The following is a 20,344-nucleotide window of genomic DNA, read 5'->3' as shown; positions in this document are numbered from 1 at the left end:
GAATAACCAAGCAAAAGCAAATAACTTTCTTTTATCTCCGATTCTTGAGCCAACCCATTAAAAAGTGTCTAAACGTTACATTCAGCTGAAAGATTATTCGGCTACTGACCAAAGATCACAGTACCTTCTCACAAAACAATAACAAGGAAATAACAAAAGACTGTTTTGAACCATAGAATGCTACCGATCACATTCTCCTCCTCATCTTATTACGCGGCTTCTTAACAAAACTCATGTTGATCTGCTTGAGCTTTCTCCTCTTCCTCGCCGTCTTCTCAGGCAAAGTCTCCCTCTTCTTCACATTGCTATCCACCACCTCCTTACTCTTCTTCTTCAAAAACCTCGGATCAACTCTGTACTCCTTAGGACTAACCTCAACACCTCTCCTCGCCGCTTCTTTGTACAAACCATTAGCTCTAGTCACCTGGTTATTCGCACACATCTTCCCCATCAACAAATCATAAGTCTTGATCCCAGGCTTACATCCATCAGCTTTCATGTTCTTAAACACAACCATCGCATGCTCAAGCCTCTCAATCCCACACAGTATCTTCAAAAACCCGTAATACTCTTTCTTATCCAACGCCTTACCGTACCCCGCCGACTTCATCTTATCAATCAGCTCATCTCCTTCACCGATCCTAGCCGCCTGATACAAACTCCTTATCAAAACAAGATAAGTCTCAGCATCCGGCTGACATCCCCACTCACCCATCCTCCCAAACAACTCCATCGCCTCTTCAGTTCTCCTAATCTTACAAAGATTATTAATCAACACATTAAAAGTCTCCGTATTCCTCGGCACGCCACGTGTCTCCATCTCGAGCAACACTTTCTCAACTTCGGACTGGAGCCGAAACGGATCTTTCTTCCTACAAAGCTTACAGACACAATCAAGAATCACGTTATAAGCCACCGTACCGATCTCGAACCCTCCTCTCGCCATCTCCCCGGCGAACCTCGTCGCCTCGTCGAGCTTCCCGGCGGCGCACCATCCGCTTATCAGCAGATCGCAGATCCTCTCGTCGGGGAAGATCTCGTTCACCGTGCTCTTCACCATCTTCTCGGCGAAGCTCCCGTGACCTCTCTCGCAGAGCTTCTTCACCACCAAGGTGAGCGACTCTCTGTCTCGTTTCAGCCCGTAGTCGATCTCCATCCTCTCGAAGAACTCTACCACCTGCTTGGCTCGTCCCGCTCGGACGAGCCTGTCGACGGCTGACTCTAGCGTTTTGGCTCCGGCGAGGTCTTTGTGTTTGGCGATGATCTGTAGCATCCCTTTGAAATCCTTCCGACGGCCGAAGTAATCGACGAACAGGGAGACGGTTTCGTCGTCGTGGGAGAAGGAGGAGATTGAGTCGAGCCAGTCGCTGAACCCTAGAGCGGCGCGGCCGGCTTCAGGGGAGAGGTTGAGGGTTCTGAGGATCAGATCGCGGTTCGGGGTGATGTGGGAGAAGCTGAGGTGGAGCCTCTGGGAGATTGATTGGGGATCGGCTTCGGCGGGGGTTCCGGTGAGCTCCTTGGAGAAGGAGAGAGCGATCTGAGTCGGGTCGGCGGGGGTTTGTGGATCCGCATTGGTTTGGGATGAGAAGAGTCTGGAAGAAGGGAATAGAGGGAACCTGGGAGGTGGCGGATGGGGAAATGACGTCTTGGTGGGGATGATACGGGAGTGAGATTGAAGAGGATTGGCGGATGAGGTGAAGGTGCGGAGGAGGAGTCGCCGGAGTTGCAGAGACGGTAACGGCGGCGGCATTTTCGAATTAGGGTGAGGAAATGAGAGAGGGAGAAACAAGGCAAGTAGTATCTAAAACCCTACTTCATGAATGAGACTGGGCTTCACTTTTGGGCTTTCGAATTGTTTGAGCCCCTTTTGAAATAACATTAATTTAAAATAGTTAAGAATAAATTTATTGAGAAGTCGTAAGGGGATGTAGCTCATATGGTAGAGCGCTCGCTTCGCATGCGAGAGGCACGGGGTTCGATTCCCCGCATCTCCAGTTTTTGGTTTTGTTTTTTTTTGTCTCTAGACCACGTTGGTAAATCTAAAGCTTGAATCTTCTCCTCCTCAGTCTGCAATAAAGTCTCTCTGGAAACTTTCCACAGATTTTAGGGTTCTTCTTGTTCCTTTCCCAGTCAAAATCGTAGTTTTTTTTTTAGTTCAAAACCTTTTCCAGTGTCTCGTGGGGGAGTAAAAATCAAAGACAATCTGGTGAGTATCTAATCTATCTCTGTCTTCAGCGAGACGTCAACTTTCGCGATTGCAAATCTTCGTTTTGCCGTTTCAGTTTCTGAGAATAGTTGGGGCTTAATGAGACAGGACCCGATGTTGTCTTTTTTTTTTTTTTTTTAGTTTTCTCGTTTAGGTTGGAGAAGTTTAGTTTGTTCGATTTCTGTATACGTTTTGGGTTTAAGGCAATGATGAAATCCTAGTCTTTTTTAATATCCATTTAGTTCGTGTAGTTAGGTTTCTGATGAACTCAGGGTTTAGAATCCGATTTCTAAGAAAAACTTCGGTTTTTTTTTTTTCCTCTTTGTTCTTTTGGCAGTGACGTTTTTAGCCAGAGAGGACGAGAATCCGAAAGAATGCATACTACTCCCATGTACACGAGTGGAAGCTCTAATAATCCTTCACCAGGAAATAGCCTTCCTAATCAGATCCATCTGCAACAGAATCATGCTTCTTCCTACTCTGAGGTTCAACCAGCATGTATGTATCCGCCTCCACCTCCTGCTTCCTCACAGCAGTATCATCACTCTCATCTTCCACCTGTTTCAATGTTGCCTCCCCCGCCACCATTACCTCCTGGCGCCACGCCACCCTCACAAGCTTACCCTAATCCGTTTCATGCTCCACCAAGTTTCCCACTTTCTTTTCCCCTCAAGAGTTTGGAACCTCCTGGGATGCCTCTTCCTCCTCCTCCTCCTCCTCCGTCTTCATCCCCACTCTCTGCAGACACCGCTTGTGCTAAACCTGAATCTGCAAATGGCAGAGCTCTTGACACTGAAGGACCTGCTGTTGAAGACGCCGCATCTTTAAAACAGAGCTCTATCCGTTGTGGTTCTCCTTTATATGATGATCCTGACATTGAGATGGAAGGTTCGTTTGAGAAGTATTTTGCAAAAAATCTTTTAACCACCGATTCTTTCTTGTTTGCTTTACCCATTTGTTTTATTTGTCTTCTTCCTCTATTACAGATGATATCACACTGCCTGAGAGTAGCCAACCTCTCAACTACGGTTCTGATCAACTTCACACAGCCTATTCTAATACAGAACATCAGCCTCCACAACCTGAAACCAATTCTATCACAGGCACTGCAATGAATTTTGAGACAAATCTTCCTGTTGCAAACCAAGATGTAGATGATGGTTCTAGACAAGCTTCTTCCTCCCCTTACTCGGGAAGAGCCAAGATTGTTCCCCTCGGTGACATGTATGATCCCTTCGTTGACAGCTTCGAACCAGCCTCTGTGAAACAAGATTGCGTTCAGGAGCATGAACCAGTAAGCGACTCTTACACTGTACCAAAGGCGAGCGTTTCCTCAAACAGACAACTCAGTATTGAAGAAAACAACCAAGGTGTTGTTGATAAACAAGGTCTAAGTGAGTTTGACACGGCAGCTCAGGTCAGTGTTTCCTCCAACAAACCACCTGACGTCGAAGAAAACACCACGGGTAATGATGTCGGAGCAGTGGTGTCTGGAGACAACGATGAGTTTGGTGAGAACGCAGAGAACGGAAGAGAAGATGACAGCCATGAGACCTTGACTCCAAACTCCAATAACGAGAATCCAAAGGCAGATAACATTGCACGTGAAGCTGATAGCACGACGAGGAGAAAGTCTCGAGGGGATGCAAAGGAGGAGAAAGATTCATCATCATCATCACGGTCCATGAAGCTTTTCCAGGTGGCGGTAACGAAGTTCGTGAAGGAGCTTCTGAAACCATCGTGGAGGCAAGGGAATATGAGCAAAGAGGCGTTCAAGACTATTGTGAAGAGAGCGGTGGATAAAGTTTCTAATTCGATGGAAGGTCGTCGTGTGCCCAAGTCAAAAGCTAAGATCGATAAGTACATTGACAGTTCACGGGACAAGCTGACCAAACTCGTCATGGTAAAGTAAAGAAACATAAAAGCTATGACACAATGTCACAATCTTATCATTAGTCCCATCAATACCGAACCTGACTCATGACTCATCCTGGTTCTTCACTTCTTTTTTTTGTTTTGGCAGGGCTATGTAGATAAGTATGTGAAAGCGTAGAGAATCGCGTGACACGGTGTTGCTGCTGCTGCTTGGAGAAGAACTAATGTTGTTCTAAAATTTTGTCTCGTCTGAAAACAACGAATGTTTATACAGAAAGTCACTGGTTATTCTCGTAATCTTCTTTTAACTTGATAACGTTTTCATAAATGAAGAATCCATTTGATAAAACTCCGTGTTAATATAAAAGTAAACTGTTAGTCTCCTAACATTTGAGAACGATCGATTAATCTAGGAGATATCGATTAATCTAGAAATATTTTAGTGCCTAACATTTGTTTGCGTGAAGCCTCCGTAGCATAGTGGTATTGCGTTCGCTTCGTAAGCGAAAGGCCGTGAGTTCGATCCTCGCCGGGGGCTTATAAAATATTTTTTTCTTACCTTTTTTCTAAGGCCCAATGATGTCATGTGACTCATGTAATACGTAGAATACGGCCCAGACTATCCTTCAAGGTATGAAAGTTTGGGATCCTATCACATTCCCAGCAGACTATCTAGCTTAGCAAAATTAACTTTTGTATTACTTTTGTTACATATATGTACTTCTAAGTTCTAACCATAGTAAAGGTTAAAACTATAATCCAGGATTTTAATTTATTATCATGGAAAAAGGTTAAAATATTAGGTCTCTCAATATTAAACACCATAAACATGTATTTTTCAATTTAGAATTTGATATCATTATCAACTTTGGTTTTGTCATAATTGACATATGTGCGAATATAACTCAATTTTCTGTCTAGTCAGATGATCAACAATATAGGCCAATTAGGTCGACGCTTAACAAATATATTGTCAGTTTAACAAGCGGGAAAACTGTCCAGTATTTTCAGTGGATTAGTAGGAAGGTTGTGAACCTATAATCATTCGAAGATCTAATAAATTTTTTTAATAAAATAACAGATGTTAACTATCCAAAACTCAACAGATGGTGCGGAAAAATTAATGTTTATAACACTATAAACAAGCTGATCGATGTCAAGTAGACTGCCTACATGTAAATGTTCAATCTATTGAGTGAGAGGCTCGGATGGATCTTCATATCACGTTCTTATATTATTTTAAAATACCCATGGAAGAAAATGTGGCATAAAGTTTCTTTGGGAAGATATATACAAGATAGTTTCTTTGTGGCCTATGAAAAATAGGAATAAAATATGTACCATAAATACCACTGCCATAAAATCAAGAATTTAAAAAGAAAAAGGAGAAAACAAAAAGAATTGCATGCCTAAGTGAGTGAGTTATGTGAAAATGAAATGAAGTGGACCTGTTTGTTTTCTTCCTCTCTTAACTTTGAAGCATGCTGGTGATGAAAAAGAAGTCTATAATCATATGGACCATATATATATATGATATTTCCCATTTACGAAAATTATATCTTCCAACTGAAAGATTCAAAAACGTATATATGACTCGTACTCTATTATGTCAATCTAGTGCCCATCTTAATGTATCATACTCATATATATACACATATATACATATTTACATATATATATATAGATATGTATATATATGTGTGCTTGTGTGATCTCATCACATGCTCTTTTCTAGGTAGGTATGGATGTTTCGGGTATTGATTCGGTTCGGGTAGTTCAATTAAGATGTTAGAAGATAGGTTTGATTAGCGTAGTTTCGGGTCGGTTCAAGTAGTTTCGGATCGGTTCGGTTTGGATAATAAAACTAAGAAATAGAAAATACCTAAAAAATGGTTCTCATTCGGTTCCGGTTCGATTATTTTAGATATTTCAGATAATTAGAATAATTTAGATTAAAAATTGGATACTTCGAATTAATTTAATTTTTTGCATAAAATATCCAGATATTTTCAAATAATTCAAATATTTTATAATAATTTAATTTTTCAAATATTTTAGGTACTTTAAATAGATTTTAAACTATAAATATTTATTTAGTTATGTTATTTTTTTATTTAGTTATGTTATATGTATATATAATTAATTTTTTATATATTTTGGTATTCGTTAGATTCTTGGTTTAGCTAAGTTATTCCAGATATATAAATATACATCATTAGGGTATTTGAAGGTTTCCATCCGGTTTCAGTTTTGGATATTTTGGTTTGATTTCCTTTAGGTTCTGGTTTTTTTGTTTGCCTACTCATTTCTACGATAAACATGTAAATAATAATAATTGTAAATCACATCAGAGAGCTATAGAGGAGATACACATGTAGGTTGGTGGAGTAATATTATTAATATCTAAGAATAAGTGCAATGGATACCCTTTCAGCCGATCTATAAGAAGAGATATGGTGTGGGTAACTAATAGAGATCTTGGTTGAAAAAGAAAGAGAAAATCTAATGGCAAATCTTTGAAATTTCTTGACAAGTGTGTGTCCATCTATAATATAAACAAGAGTTATAAAAAGATCAAAGGACCACCTAAAGGGAAAATAAGTTATGTTTTCGAAACCAATAAATTACTAATCGATTAATGGCCCTACAACTGAGAGAGAGGACTAAACTTGGAAGATAGGGATCAGTTCTTGACTGAAATTCAGTTGCTGTCTTAACTGCTTCTCTTCTTTCCCTTTCCTTCTCTGACCCCTCTAATCCCAATACTCACCATCAACTACTTCTCCTTTTTCTTTGTTTATATTTTATTTGATTTGGTGGTATTATATATTATGAATATGAACCAAGAACTTGAGGTTATAAAGAGGTTGGGATCATATCATCTCTGTCAAGATTATAAACCATAGATTGTTCAGTGAAACAAGACCTATAAATACATAGACAGACAAATATTCCCATTGTGCACACATTTGTGTATATGTTATTAGATCACAATGTAGTTTAACAAATAAAAGGGATCTTGTTGTTGTGCCGTGTGCGACGTCATATATCCGGATCTAAAAGTCTTTTTCTATTATATGCTTTCTGAAGTGTTCAGGTATTATGTGTAACCTAAATGATGACCTTAAGAATATAGTATTAATTTAGACGTATTTTCAATCTAAGGTTAATTAATTTGTGCCAAGTAGATTGACTCATATTTTAAATATATTACTTTAGAATTATTTTCAGTTTATGAAAGAAAATTTTGTCCCTAAAACACTATTTTGAGATGATGATTTTTACCATTAATTTTAGAATATCAAAGACCGATATGTCAAATTTGGGTTGAATAGAAGTGATTATGGATCGGATGGGATTCTGACACTATATAAGTTAGTTGAGTTTCTTACATAAAATCACTTACTGATAAGTAAATTAAATCATCTTTATATATTACTAAAATCATTTCAACCTTTAACGCAAGATTTTGTTACTGGCGTCAACAAAATCCTTGAATGCACTTATACACAGTAAAACTAACGGTACGTTTTATGTTTGTCTTACAAAGAATATTGTTTTATAATTTGTATATAGAATTCGGGATATTACGTTTTTCTGATAAATATTTTTTATCCTTATGGATGAGTTTATTACGAGAAATTTGCAATTTTTAATATACGTTAACTTGTAAAAAAAAACTGAAGGGTCGCTGTAAGTTTTGTAAGTTTTGTTTGAGAACATACAATTTTTAATATATGTTAACTTGTAAAAAAACACTTAATGACCACATTACTCATAAACTACCGTTGTTTTTTTTTTGCACTCTGCATTTCGTCGACCCAAATAATATATCTCTCCCTCACACACAACAGTCATAAAAACGTGAATGTGAATGTACTTATGAGTATAATCCCATCACATTTATTACCTCTCTTATTGAAATCAGTCGAGTGTCGGCTAAAGACCACCATGCCGAACATTTGGAAATCTGATCTTGAGGAATAGATCAAAAGTCAGCAATTACGGAGATGGGGAAAACGCTAGCTAACAATCTCAACTAGTGGTTCTAGAAAACAATCTTAACTAGTTTGCCTTATAGTTACTTGTATATACATTACATAAATGCACACTTTCTTAGTAAATACTCACGTACGTATATATACCCGTGACGCATATTTACACACGACGCTAGGGTTTGGCATGCATTATTGCCGTGCGCCTAGGCATTGTGAACAGGAACCTATGTATCAATACTTCTAATTTTGTATCTATACGTAGAACATGCATGTACACATAACATTTTTTTTGAACTGAAGTACACATAACATATTTTCATTAATACATTCATAATATGTCCGTTCAAATACGTACATAGTTGTTATAAGAAATTGAATAATGGTGGACATACAATTATTGGAAACTTATTGGTGTTCTTTTCCTGACACATCACAAGCAACGACTCTTCAATTGCTTTCCATTTGAATTGTACACAAAATAAATTTATTAGATATGTTGAAAAAAGAAATTAGATATATCACTACAAGAATATTTAGCAATATAGGTTACGGTATAAATTAGTACTTGCACGAAAATACCAAATTCGTATATATATAATATATATACATTCAAAAGTGACTATGCAATGATCATGGTTGAGATTAATCTTTTATTTTTTTAAGTTTCAACAATATTTGTTTTAGTAACATTTTTCCATGAATAGCTAACTTGGACTAATGTCTGTCTGTGCTATTAAAATTAATTTTATTTTGTTATACTTTTGAACCATATTCGAGTAGTGAAGCCTACTCTCTTGAAATTAATGCGTGTTTCGACGACTAGGCCGCACGCTGATTGGCTATAATTTCAAGATGTATGCTAGTATTATTGTCGTATAATTTAGCCCGAGAGAGAAGCTTGTTATGATAAAATCCATAGACATGCCTTAATGTTTTTAGAAAAAAATCGTTTTTCAAACCCCGAACCCTAACTAATGACATAATTATTAATCAAAACTACACATGATGCAAGACTATACATTATGTTGTTTGTTAAAAAAAAAACTATACATTATGTTAAAAATTCTTAGATATTTATGGCAAATCTATATATTGTATATATCCCTTTTATTTGAGTAACAATGTTATGTATATATTCATCAATGAACACAGCAGACGAACTAGGAGAATTCATAGATTTTCATGAGCAAGCAATAACTAACGAGATATCGAAGTTTATAATCACCAAATATATGTATAAGCATAAAGCACAAGCATAAAGCACCAACCTCGCATTACGAATATCTTTGTTCGAAACCAAGTCAAAGACTGATCAGATTATTAAAACTCAATATATACACACAAAAGATGAATTTATGTAAACCAAATCCAACATTAATACGCAAATATATAATATAGACGAATACGTGTGCATATTATAACATATGTATGTATAGTATAGATTTATGAATCTTTCACGAATCTGAATCATTGTCATCACTACTATGGCGATCCGTATCATGATTCGAGCTCATCAAATGATGAAACGGTCTAATCAAACTAGAGTTACCCGTCATCATCTGTTGCTGCGACGCTGGGTTGGCATTGGAGCTGAAGAGCTGAAGGTTTCCAGCTCCATCAACGACATGATGATGTTGATGCTGAGAAGCTCCAAGGAACGATGGATACGTAGGAAATAGAGAGCTCATTGCCGGAGGAGGAGGGCCAAAAAATAGCTGAGATCCATCTCCAGCAGACGACGGTGGAGGCATATTGAGATTATTGCTGTTATCATTACTAGGAACATTGGATATTGCGACAGTAACGTTATTGCCGGACTGGTCTAACGAGTGTTGAAGATGTCCAAGGTTGTAATAAGAGGAAGTATTGTTGTTGTTGCTGTAAGGATTGGTCAGAGAGAAATGTTGATGATTGGTGTCGAACCCATGACCTTGGTGATGATTAGTGTTCTCATCGTGTTTGATCCATTTCCCTTTATCAAGATCAAAACTCTCTCTCGGTGTTGTTGTAGTATCTTGGATTCTTGATCTTGATCTTAAAGAAGAGCCACCAAGATCATAACTCTCCAAGAACCCAAGATTAGTACCAGGAAACGCTGATGTTGATGATGATGATTCTCCTATTCCTGAGTTTCCAAAAAAAAGATTTGGATACATTTGGTTAAAGCCATGTGGGAACTGTAATGGAGGAAGCTTGTCGACGTCCTCTTTTGCTGCTTCGAGTAACCAATCAACGACTTTGCTTGGCTGACTCAGCCCTAATCGATCTTGAAGGTCGTAAAGTTGAATTGCTGTTGGTACGGACAACCTTATCCTCCGGTCTCTAAGGCCACGGACTGTGCAGACTTTGCTGTGTCTGTCTTTGCCACCGAAAGTTCTCGAGACTCGAACTATTCTTGGATTTCTAAAAGCTGAGGTCCATTGCCTCGATGATGATAACGAACTAGGCTGATTCTGCTGCTGCTGCTGCAACATGTTGTTTAAGTCAACTTGATGATTATTATTGTCATTATGATCTCCTTCTTGCTTTGCTTGAATCTCATCTTCGTTGCATTCTCTTGATCTCATCTCAATTAATTGATCTTTTCTTGTGAAGAACAGATCTGAAAACAAGAAGACAAGAAAATCAACCGATTTAACAACATAAAGAGAATAAATAGTTGTTATAGCTTTTAATTATGCAATGATACTGAGGTGAAGTGATGTAATTGTTGCTTCTTAGGAGAAAAATTCACATGAAAACAAAGCAAAATAGATTTGATTGATATCTTTCATGAGACTGCATCTAAGTATTGGAAGTTCAAAAAGAAATTAAAATTTAAGGAAGTTTATTTCACAAGTTCTTACATAGAGTGAAGACTGTATAAGCTCGAGTTCTTAGTTTAAGATCTTGTTGGGTCTAGAAGAAGGAAGAAGAAGAAAGAAGAGATAAGAAGGCAGAGGAATAACTATGAGAAGTATTTCTTTTTTTGGTTACTCGAATTTTATGTATATATTATTAATGATTGGGGAAAGTTAAATAATAAATGAATTTTAGATATATATTTTATATTAAATATTCCAATTCCTAGGGTTTTATTTTGGTATGAAAGGAATTTATGCACAAGGACAAAAGAAGAGCAATTTATGTAGTGTATTGATACTCTGATGGGTATGTCCATGTCTTCGTCTAAAACTCATGTCATACGAGAATTTTATATGTGAGCTTTATAATAAATTTTAAAATATTCTAATATTTATTTTCGGTTCCATTCGAGTGTTTCACTCTGATCTTGATTTAATCTTTTGTACCATGTTTGTAACTAATCACTGTCGTCTTCTTTGTTTTATATATCTTAACTAGGGTCGGCCCGCCCTACGGGCGGGATGTAAATTAAAATTTTATATATTTGTATTATATAAAATTATACATATTAGTTAGATTTTTACATGTTATTGTAACAACAGACTAATAAGTCATGCTTTATGGAACATTTGTTATTTTATAGGTGAACTTATATCTTATATTTGTAATGATTTGATCGGCTATTAGCGTTATCAGCATTTTCATATTCAAACATGCGATTTATGTGGTTGGTTAGTATTTATTTAGGTATTTGTTAGTATGTAAATGTTAAAAAAGTGTAAGAAAAAGATATCAAATTTGGTTTTAAAAAATTAACAATTTATACGGACAAAAATTAACTTATTTTTTATTTTACTGAAAATTAGTTTAAAATGTAGAATTGTAATAGATTGTTTAAAAAAATAATTCTAGAAATTTATAAAATTATATAGTTACAAATTATTTATTTTTAGATTTTTACTGTACTTTATTAAAATGATTTGCAGTGGACAAAAAATTCTGAAATAGATCGACTAAGAATTAGAATTTAGTATAGTGTATAGTCCGATTTAATAGTTAAACAAAAACTGGGTTTTAAAACGTTTTGTTTCAAAAGAACTTGCTCTAGTGTCAAATAAAATCATTTACTCACACTTGGACCAAATGGTTTTTCATTATCAGCATATGTATAGATTTAAGATTTCTTAGTGTTTTGACATTTAGACCAAAAACAAAATTTCTCGGTATTGCACATGATAATTTACCATGTATATTGTCACAATGCTATCACATAAGGACGAACCAGCTATAAATGAATTCTCAAATGGTTTAGTTGTATAGTGAAGAGAATAATTGTTTTAGTAAAAAAAAATGTAGTGTTCAAATTTCAGAGCCAAAATCATTCGACGATTACTAAAGAGAGAAGATAATTCACAATCTCAAGTTCAAGTCTCTATCAGATTAATCTGATAACCAATAAATATCTAACTCAAGACCTCATTTTCACACACACTAAAACAACATAAAGTATTGTGTTTGACAAATAAATGCAGACAAAAAGACTCCAAAACACCAACAAAGCCTCACAGTCAGAAGGCCAGAACGAAGAATCCAAAGCCTTCAAAAATTGTAAAAGCTTTTTCCAAACAAAGAGGAGCTTCCAGAAATATTTTATAATTCACACCTCAAGTCGTTAAGCCCCAAACCCGGATACAAACATCTTCACCAGAACTAACAACATGGGTATCATCAGCGAAACCCAGACCATAAACTCCACCTAAAAGAGCTCCTTTTATGGTCATCCGCGTGGAAGCTGGTTTTTCCACTTCATACACAATCACACATATGTCCAAGGATCCCATAGCAACCATAGTGCTGTTTGGAGATCAAGCTAGGCATTTTATGCGGGCGCTATGGTACAACATGTTCTTCAGTTTCATCTGTTTAAAAAATGAGATGATGTATGATCAGAATTAGAGTTGGAGATTCATGGACTGGTTCTAAATTATATTTAGATACCTCTCTGGAAGCTCTGTCCCATACAACTACTTCTCTGTTCAAATCAGCTGATCCAAACATAGATAAATCCAGGGAGTAACGTATGATGCAGATGGCGCCTCTGTGTTTCTCAAGATTTGCTTCCTCGGTGAGGGAGTCACCATTAACAGAATACAGACAGAGCTTACCGTCTTGACTACCGACAATCGCTTCGGTTCCATCCGGTGTTACGGCCAAAGCAGTGACGGTGAACCCAAGGTTGATGGTTGACACTACTTTCTCAAGACGGATTAACACAACTCCTGATTCAAAGGCCACCAGAAAGAGACCAGGTGAGAGTGGTGCAAGGCATAGATCATTTGGTTGGTTTCCAACGCCAATAGACTCTTCGTTTGTGCGCTGGCCGTCTTGATAATAAATCCTCGATATCTGAATAAGTATCAATTGTAAAAGAACGCGATCAAATGCTTAGTTTATCAATAAAATATCTTACATAGAAAAGTGTGAATGATCTTAAGAGAATTAAGAGAGCGCTAGCTCCAGAAGTGAAATACTAACCTGGAAACGACGCATTCAAGAGTAAACCGCAGCAGTCTCGCCTCGACAACGGAGGAGCACCTGCCGGTTCTCAGGTCAGAGAAGAACAACTTGGAGCTAGCCATATAGAGAGATGAAGAGCAAGAGTCAAATAAGCAGAGAGTTCAGATATCACGAAAGTGGAAATCGAATGAGACATAAACTTTTTTATACACACAGACGACGAATGAAAACGATGGGAGTAATTACGCAGTAATCACAACCCTTAAAGAAGTGCTATCGTCATATCGCTGCCGGAGAGGGAGAGAGGAAGCGAAGGGGAAGAACTGAAGAGTGATTAGGGTTGGATGCAAAGGTTTCTGGGCCGCAGAAGACGAAGTCCATCTCAAAAGGACGAAAAAAAACTCAAAATGCAGAGTATCATTAATCTGACGTGTCAGTCATAGAGAGCATGAGTTTCCAGGCTGGATGCTGACTTGGCGCAAGGAGGAGTGATTCAACTGTATTATATATAAATAGATTACTATTCGACTGTAACAACAATTATAACATACGATTTAATGATTTAATCATTTTAGGAAGGCAAAAGGTTACCATTTACAATTGTTTAAGACAAAACATACATTAGAAATTAATAATCGATAAACTATAACATGACAAATTAACAAATTTTACCAATTTCAAATTAAATTAATTAGAATGTAACATAATTCGATAAAATAATAAGATAGTCTTTTAAAAACAATCATATAAATATACTGTTTAGATATAAATATAAATTAATAATTAATGTATGTAAAGTTTATTCAAATCTATTTTTGTTTTCTATAAACTTCAAATATTTTCATATTATTTTATTATTATTTTTACAGAAAAATACATTAATATTTTCTGTATATACTTACTATACACCAAATATAACATAAAATATATATCTATAAAATTTAATCAATATGTATCTACCATAAAGTTATTCATCTTTCTTATTTTTACATAAAAAAAAACCAAATATGTAAATCTCAAAAATTGTAAATTACTAAATTAATGAATTAATAAAATATCATATTTTAATATTATTAATTTATAGAGTTTTTACGAAAATTCAAATGATTATAAAACTACAATAATATGAAAGTTTGTGTATCAACGAATCAACTTGTTGGAACGTAACTGAATTTAGTGATTGAGAAGTTAGACTTGTTTAAACCATATTGTTGGGATTTGAGAACGCTTTTATTTCTAAGTAAATATATGCATAACGTGTGGTTATATACTAAAACGTATAACTATATAACGATCATAGATTGACAGCTAGAGGAGGTAAGGGTCTCTCTCTGACAGAGAATGGGCCAAAGAGTATAGATTTTTCTTGAAAGCATCTAATGCTTAAATACTCAAAGAGATATGTGGACCACTTCTCTTCTATGCGTCTTTGCCACTGAGATTTTTGCCCACAATCACGCCATTTTTTTGTTCTTTGTATCCAAGTTGATCACTAGCTTCTATAATTAAAGTCTTCTATAATTGACCGCGCATTTAACCCAATGGGATATTATATTGAGTTATTGACATATCACATTTGGTTTCAAATTCAGAAGTTCATCAATAATTATGTAATATATTCATAATCTTGTGATCAGATTCAATAGAACATAGTTTTCTGTATATTTATGACGGAACTTTTAGAGAAAAGTTAGCTTAATTAAATTAGTAGAAAATAATTGAAATTCTCTCCACTGACAAGATGATAACATCTTTATTTTGTTAAATACAAGTCGCATAAATATCATAGTTATAAAAAAAATATCTCAAAAGAGTATTGTATACAATAGCCAGATAAAGTCTGGGTCGCATCAAAAGTTGCCTAAATTTTCTGAAACACATAAGTATAAACATGGAATGATAGAGTAGTTTACTAACGTTTTTTCTTTTTAAATTTGCAATACCACAAAAATTGTTCTAGGGATTTTTGTAGTTTTTTTTATGTATGGGAACGGCAGATATAGGACTTTGCATCGGACTACGTGTATTATACAGTATGATAAACTACTACGTATAATGGTCCGATAAAACAACTTCATAAAACCTGTTCCTGCTTTGCCAAAAAAAAAGAGCTGTTCCTGCATTTCCTATACATACATGTACATAACCTTGTCAAGAAATTTCCTTAACGTAAACCTAAATCATCATGTTGACAAAAAAGTAACACAATCCTATAGGCTGTATATATATGTATGGGTATCGAAAGTTTATATGGGCTAGCACAAACGAATGGGAGCAGAGGACCTAGAGATGAATGATGGGACTTTAGCTTCTGCGCTTAAATTCCTCCGACTTTTTTGAGCATAGGATCTTGTAATCCTTATAAGTTTTACATGTATGTTTGCATATATGTATATGTTTGCTATGAACTTTCGCAGAATCATGTCAAAGCTCTGCAATCTCCATGTGCATTTTTAATAGCCAGGTTGTTTTTACTTCCCATGATTTCTCAGAATAAGTATGTAGCAAGCTTGGCATTGAAAACCCTAAGTATTACTAATTAAACCCTTTTAAGAATGTGTACTTCTTGGGATTTCTCATATAGCGGAATTTGAAATGATTACTGAAAGAGAAATGTTGGGGATGTCGGAGAAGAAAAGGCCAATATGTGGTCGCATGCCTATAATGATGATGGCTGAACAGAAATGAACTTCTCATCGCAGTGATCATTATGGCATAAAACCTAGAAATAGGAATCTGTTTTGTTCTTACATAATTGTCATTGCGCAACAAAAAACTGTATTTTTTTTTATGATTTATGAGTGTATCTATGATGGACTGAAATTTACTAACCAGCCATATTAACTGTATATTCAAACTCCCCAACCAGTTATAGTCAGAATCGGCCCTGAAATTTTGGAAGGTATAGACGATTCAAAAAGGATTTGATAATTTGGAGGCTTAAATATTTATTTATTTTTTACAAATTTAAGTGTCTTTTTATATATAAATTTTTTCAAAAAAAATTGGGAGTTTGAAGTGAATGTTTCATCCAGCTAGTCGCATGACCGGTTTTTGCCATATTGACCTAAATGAGTTTCAATCATCCAATAACCGTTTAGAACATCGATGTTGGAAACTAAGAGAACCGTTAGGGTTTAATTAGATGAGAGAATGTACATATATCGTTGGTGATGACTTGGTGTTGGTGATAACCATACCTAAAGTATATAACAAAATTCGAATTCTACTCGCTAGGGAATTGAGAGTTTTTCTCTTTTAATGTGGGAACACAAGTTTTTGCATCCAAAACACATAAAATTGTGTCTTTGATCATCAAGACATTTTAGGTCAATCAAAGCAAGCTTCGTTTACCCAAAAGCAGCTTCATTTGCTCGTCCTATTATATTTTTCTGTCAGGAGACTAATTAAAAATTAAGGAAGCTATATTTGCAGATTTTTTTTTTTTTGAAACTAGCTATATTAGCAGATTCCTCATAGTTTTTTTACTGCCGATAGATTTACCAGTAAGTTAGCAGAATGAACATAACAGAATTAAATTTCATTTTAAAAGAAAAAAATATGATGGAACTGTTAAGCAAACAGAAAAGTATTTTTTTGAAAAAGAAAAAAAAAATTCTGTTTGCTGAACAGTTCCATTTTATTTATTACTAAACAACTTTTAGTGACAAAAATATAAAAATACAAATTTTCCGTCAGAAGTGATTAAGAGTTGAGCACAACTTTTTTTTTTTTTTTTTTTTTTGAACATTAGAGCACAACTTTTAAGCAAATAACATGCTCTAAATTTATTTAAAGGAGTTCAGCAACAAAAATCTATAAGTATTTCATTGATATGCCAAGAATACCATACCCAATGATACGTCTTTAACCCCGTTTGCGAAATTATCTTGAGGGTCCTGTTATTTACCATGAGCAAGTTTACTTTTTGAAACAATTTAAAACATGATAAACAGTTCTATAAGCATCATAAAAACTATATGCTAGATAATATCATAGACATCCCCGCTCATAATATCTTTTTTGAAAAAATCCCCGCTCATAATATCATAACATATTATTTAACGAATTAGCATAACTATACAAATGCAACTGACATTTTGGCTAACCCATGCAGAATTAGCTACTTGAACATCTTCCATGATTTTGGGTAACATGTAATCAACCTTTATTGTAGTTAACATACCATAGCTAGATAAATAACGATATAGACAGCTCCAAATTTTGTAATTTTCCACAAGTAAACGAACAAACAATTTAGACAAGTCATAAGCCATCGCAATCACAACTCGAACTAGATACCAGAATCAAATGATATAAAAAATATCCAAGTTTTCATTCTGTGATATCAACGAATCATAACATCCACAACTCTTTTATTTATTTTGCCTACAAGACAAGAGAATCGAGAAACAAAATATTGAAAACACAATGTAAAGAGCTAAAGAGGGTGTCGTTTATCTACTACAGTACACGATGGCCTAAGTAACGTCTTCTTCTTCCTTTTGTCTTTTGGTTCTGAGCCGTCGTTTTCGTGTCTGAACGTCAGTAAATGTAGAAGGCTCATGCTGAAACAGACAACGATACGTCCTTGTAAGAAACAACACCAAAAGGAGTAAAAACCACCAAAAAGTAAATTGGGTTAATTTACTACATGCATTACGAGTACTCAAACCCATATAATATACATACTGACATAATACATTACTGCTCTTGCTTTTTGTATTATTGATGCAGTAAAGGTGTCTCCAGAATTGGCTGCACTTTGAAACACTGATGAAACTACCCGTTTCTCTCGATGTTTTACTGTTACACATCATAACCATTCATCATATTTCGAGATAAATAATATTATAAGCATCACGGGTTTCATATAAAACAAAAAATATATAATATAAGGTTTCTATATGGCAAGACAAGGATTGGCTTTTATATATGGATATGGGAAGTAAGGGACGTACCCACAAGGTAGACAAACTGATTTACTTGATTCTGTTTGTTGAATTTTAGTTTGTAAGATTCATTTGGATTCCTATCTTTGTCAGGAAGTGAAATAGCCTCGAGTTGGATTTGGAGGAGACAAAGGGGAAGATATGAACTTGCAAAGGAAGAGAAAAGTTACTGTATGGAATAGTGAAGCGCCTTTAATTGTCAGGACTCAGGAGAGAGTAATAAGCAAAGGGGGACACACATTGAGTAAGAAAACTTATTGCAGATAATGTTTTCTCAGCTTTGACTTTGAAAATAAAGCAATCCCATGACTTCAACAGTACTCAATGCATTATGCAAATGCAATTGAATGGCTGGGATCACTGTACCGGCTTTTAAGATCAGAAAATTTATACATAACATGTGAATAAATAAATCCCAGGCACTAATTGGGTCCTCCATTATTTCCAGTATCACATTTGATCTTAGAAATATTGAACTCTCAGAGATGTTAAATGAGTAAAACATTCACAAGTCAGAGTTAGTTAATGGATGAAATAAAAGAAAGATAACCAAAGTGACAATATCATCTTTTAATTAATAACTAGATTTTGACCCGCGCTTTTGAAGCGCGGAATATTTTACGATGAAAAATTTCACTAATAATTTAACAAATATTTTGGTAACTTTTAAAGAGTGTGTATTTAAAATATTTTTGCATTTAAATCTGTATTTTTTAATTCAACCCGATTGTGATTATACCGGTTAATCCGGAGATCTGACAATTCAATTTATGTTTTTTAAAATATTCATATTAAAAAATCACTAAAACCCGAGACTAACCGATTCAACTGATGGATGACTGATATGTAATCTAATTAGATTTAAATTGTAATAGTTTCATAATTTGTAATCTTATAATCGAAATTTTAAAGTTCACTGTTTTGCAATTTATGAAATTATGACGTTTCTACAAAATTTTAAAGAGAAAATTTAGATATAAAATAACTAAGATTAATTATTGTATTATTCAGAAACATTGATAGTAGTATAAAAAATATATTGTTTGGAAACATTGATAGTAATATAAAGAAATAAATATATTGTTTGGAAACATTAATAGTAGTATAAAGAAATAAGTATATTGTTTGGAAACATGGATAGTAGTATAAAGAAATGAACATTAGTGATTTAATGTATGTTTAACTATAAAGTATAAAGGTGTATTTAATTTAAAAACTTACAAAATAAATGTTAGGTCCAACCAAATGTTTCTGTTTTAATAAGATAGATTGATTCATCAAGTTATCTCTTAATTTCTATATGAAAAGTCTCAGATAACTAAAGTGACAATATGATCTTTTCGCTTTATGGATGAAATAAAAGAAAGATGACTGTCTGTTTCTTGATCGACATGAAAGATAATTCAGCATCCGATTGGATAAATTCTAGACACAAGCTTTCTTTTATGCTACAGTATTAGTCCAAAGAAGATCAAACATTGTACTGAATATGAATTAGTTCACATCCACTAATAGGTTATTGGCATCGTTAAAAAACTGATCCGATGACATTAATAGACTAAATAGAAAAATGGTGCTACAAACTGTGACATAAAGAACCCAATGTACTAAGATTGTAGGCGCAAATTTCACAAACTAAGCCACACACCCAACACATATATTATAAATTCATGGAAAACTCCATATTATGTTATGTATAAGAAACTGTAGAAGCTGTCTGGGTCTCTTGGCAAAGAGAGAGAAAAAAATTAAAACCAGAAAAATATAGAGAAAGAAAAAGTAAACAGTTGACTGTACTAGAGATATCAACAGAATAATAATGGCTTAATGATTGTTCTCAGATCACAGCCCAGCTTCAGGTTCACAGAATATTTTACACCAACAGCTAATCCTCAAATAATCATCAGAAAAGTCAGACTTGATTGATTCCTACAACAAGTCATGGAAACCTC

General features: G+C 34.8%; 3 protein-coding genes and 2 non-coding genes across 5 annotated transcripts; 3 read left to right on the top strand and 2 right to left on the bottom strand.

The window, feature by feature from the left end:
- Positions 1–15: 15 nt before the first annotated feature.
- On the bottom strand, positions 16–1,787 carry LOC108861518 (pentatricopeptide repeat-containing protein PNM1, mitochondrial). Its single transcript, XM_018635398.2, has one exon. The coding sequence runs from the start codon at positions 1,748–1,750 to the stop codon at positions 188–190; it is 1,563 nt and encodes a 520-aa protein (XP_018490900.2). The 5' UTR covers positions 1,751–1,787; the 3' UTR covers positions 16–187.
- A 134-nt stretch (positions 1,788–1,921) lies between these two features.
- Positions 1,922–1,994, top strand: TRNAA-CGC (transfer RNA alanine (anticodon CGC)). The gene has a single exon. It is a non-coding gene; the product is annotated as a tRNA-Ala (tRNA).
- On the top strand, positions 1,963–4,430 carry LOC108857177 (uncharacterized). Its single transcript, XM_018631126.2, has 4 exons — positions 1,963–2,206; positions 2,544–3,094; positions 3,193–4,109; positions 4,230–4,430. Exons 2-4 carry the CDS (start codon positions 2,581–2,583, stop codon positions 4,257–4,259), a joined length of 1,461 nt encoding a protein of 486 aa, XP_018486628.1. The 5' UTR covers positions 1,963–2,206; positions 2,544–2,580; the 3' UTR covers positions 4,260–4,430.
- Positions 4,431–4,547: 117 nt separating this feature from the next.
- Positions 4,548–4,619, top strand: TRNAT-CGU (transfer RNA threonine (anticodon CGU)). The gene has a single exon. It is a non-coding gene; the product is annotated as a tRNA-Thr (tRNA).
- Positions 4,620–9,266: 4,647 nt separating this feature from the next.
- LOC108859584 (transcription factor TCP5) lies at positions 9,267–11,068 on the bottom strand. The gene is made up of 2 exons (XM_018633492.2): positions 10,926–11,068; positions 9,267–10,681 (listed from the first exon to the last, which is right to left on the bottom strand). The coding sequence occupies exon 2, from the start codon at positions 10,644–10,646 to the stop codon at positions 9,534–9,536; it is 1,113 nt and encodes a 370-aa protein (XP_018488994.1). The 5' UTR covers positions 10,647–10,681; positions 10,926–11,068; the 3' UTR covers positions 9,267–9,533.
- Positions 11,069–20,344: the final 9,276 nt, after the last annotated feature.

Source organism: Raphanus sativus, chromosome 4, assembly GCF_000801105.2.
Source record: "Raphanus sativus cultivar WK10039 chromosome 4, ASM80110v3, whole genome shotgun sequence".
Classification (NCBI taxonomy): Eukaryota; Viridiplantae; Streptophyta; class Magnoliopsida; order Brassicales; family Brassicaceae; genus Raphanus; species Raphanus sativus.
The sequence above is the reverse complement of the archived record's forward strand: the minus strand, read 5'-3'. Positions and strand labels throughout refer to the sequence as shown.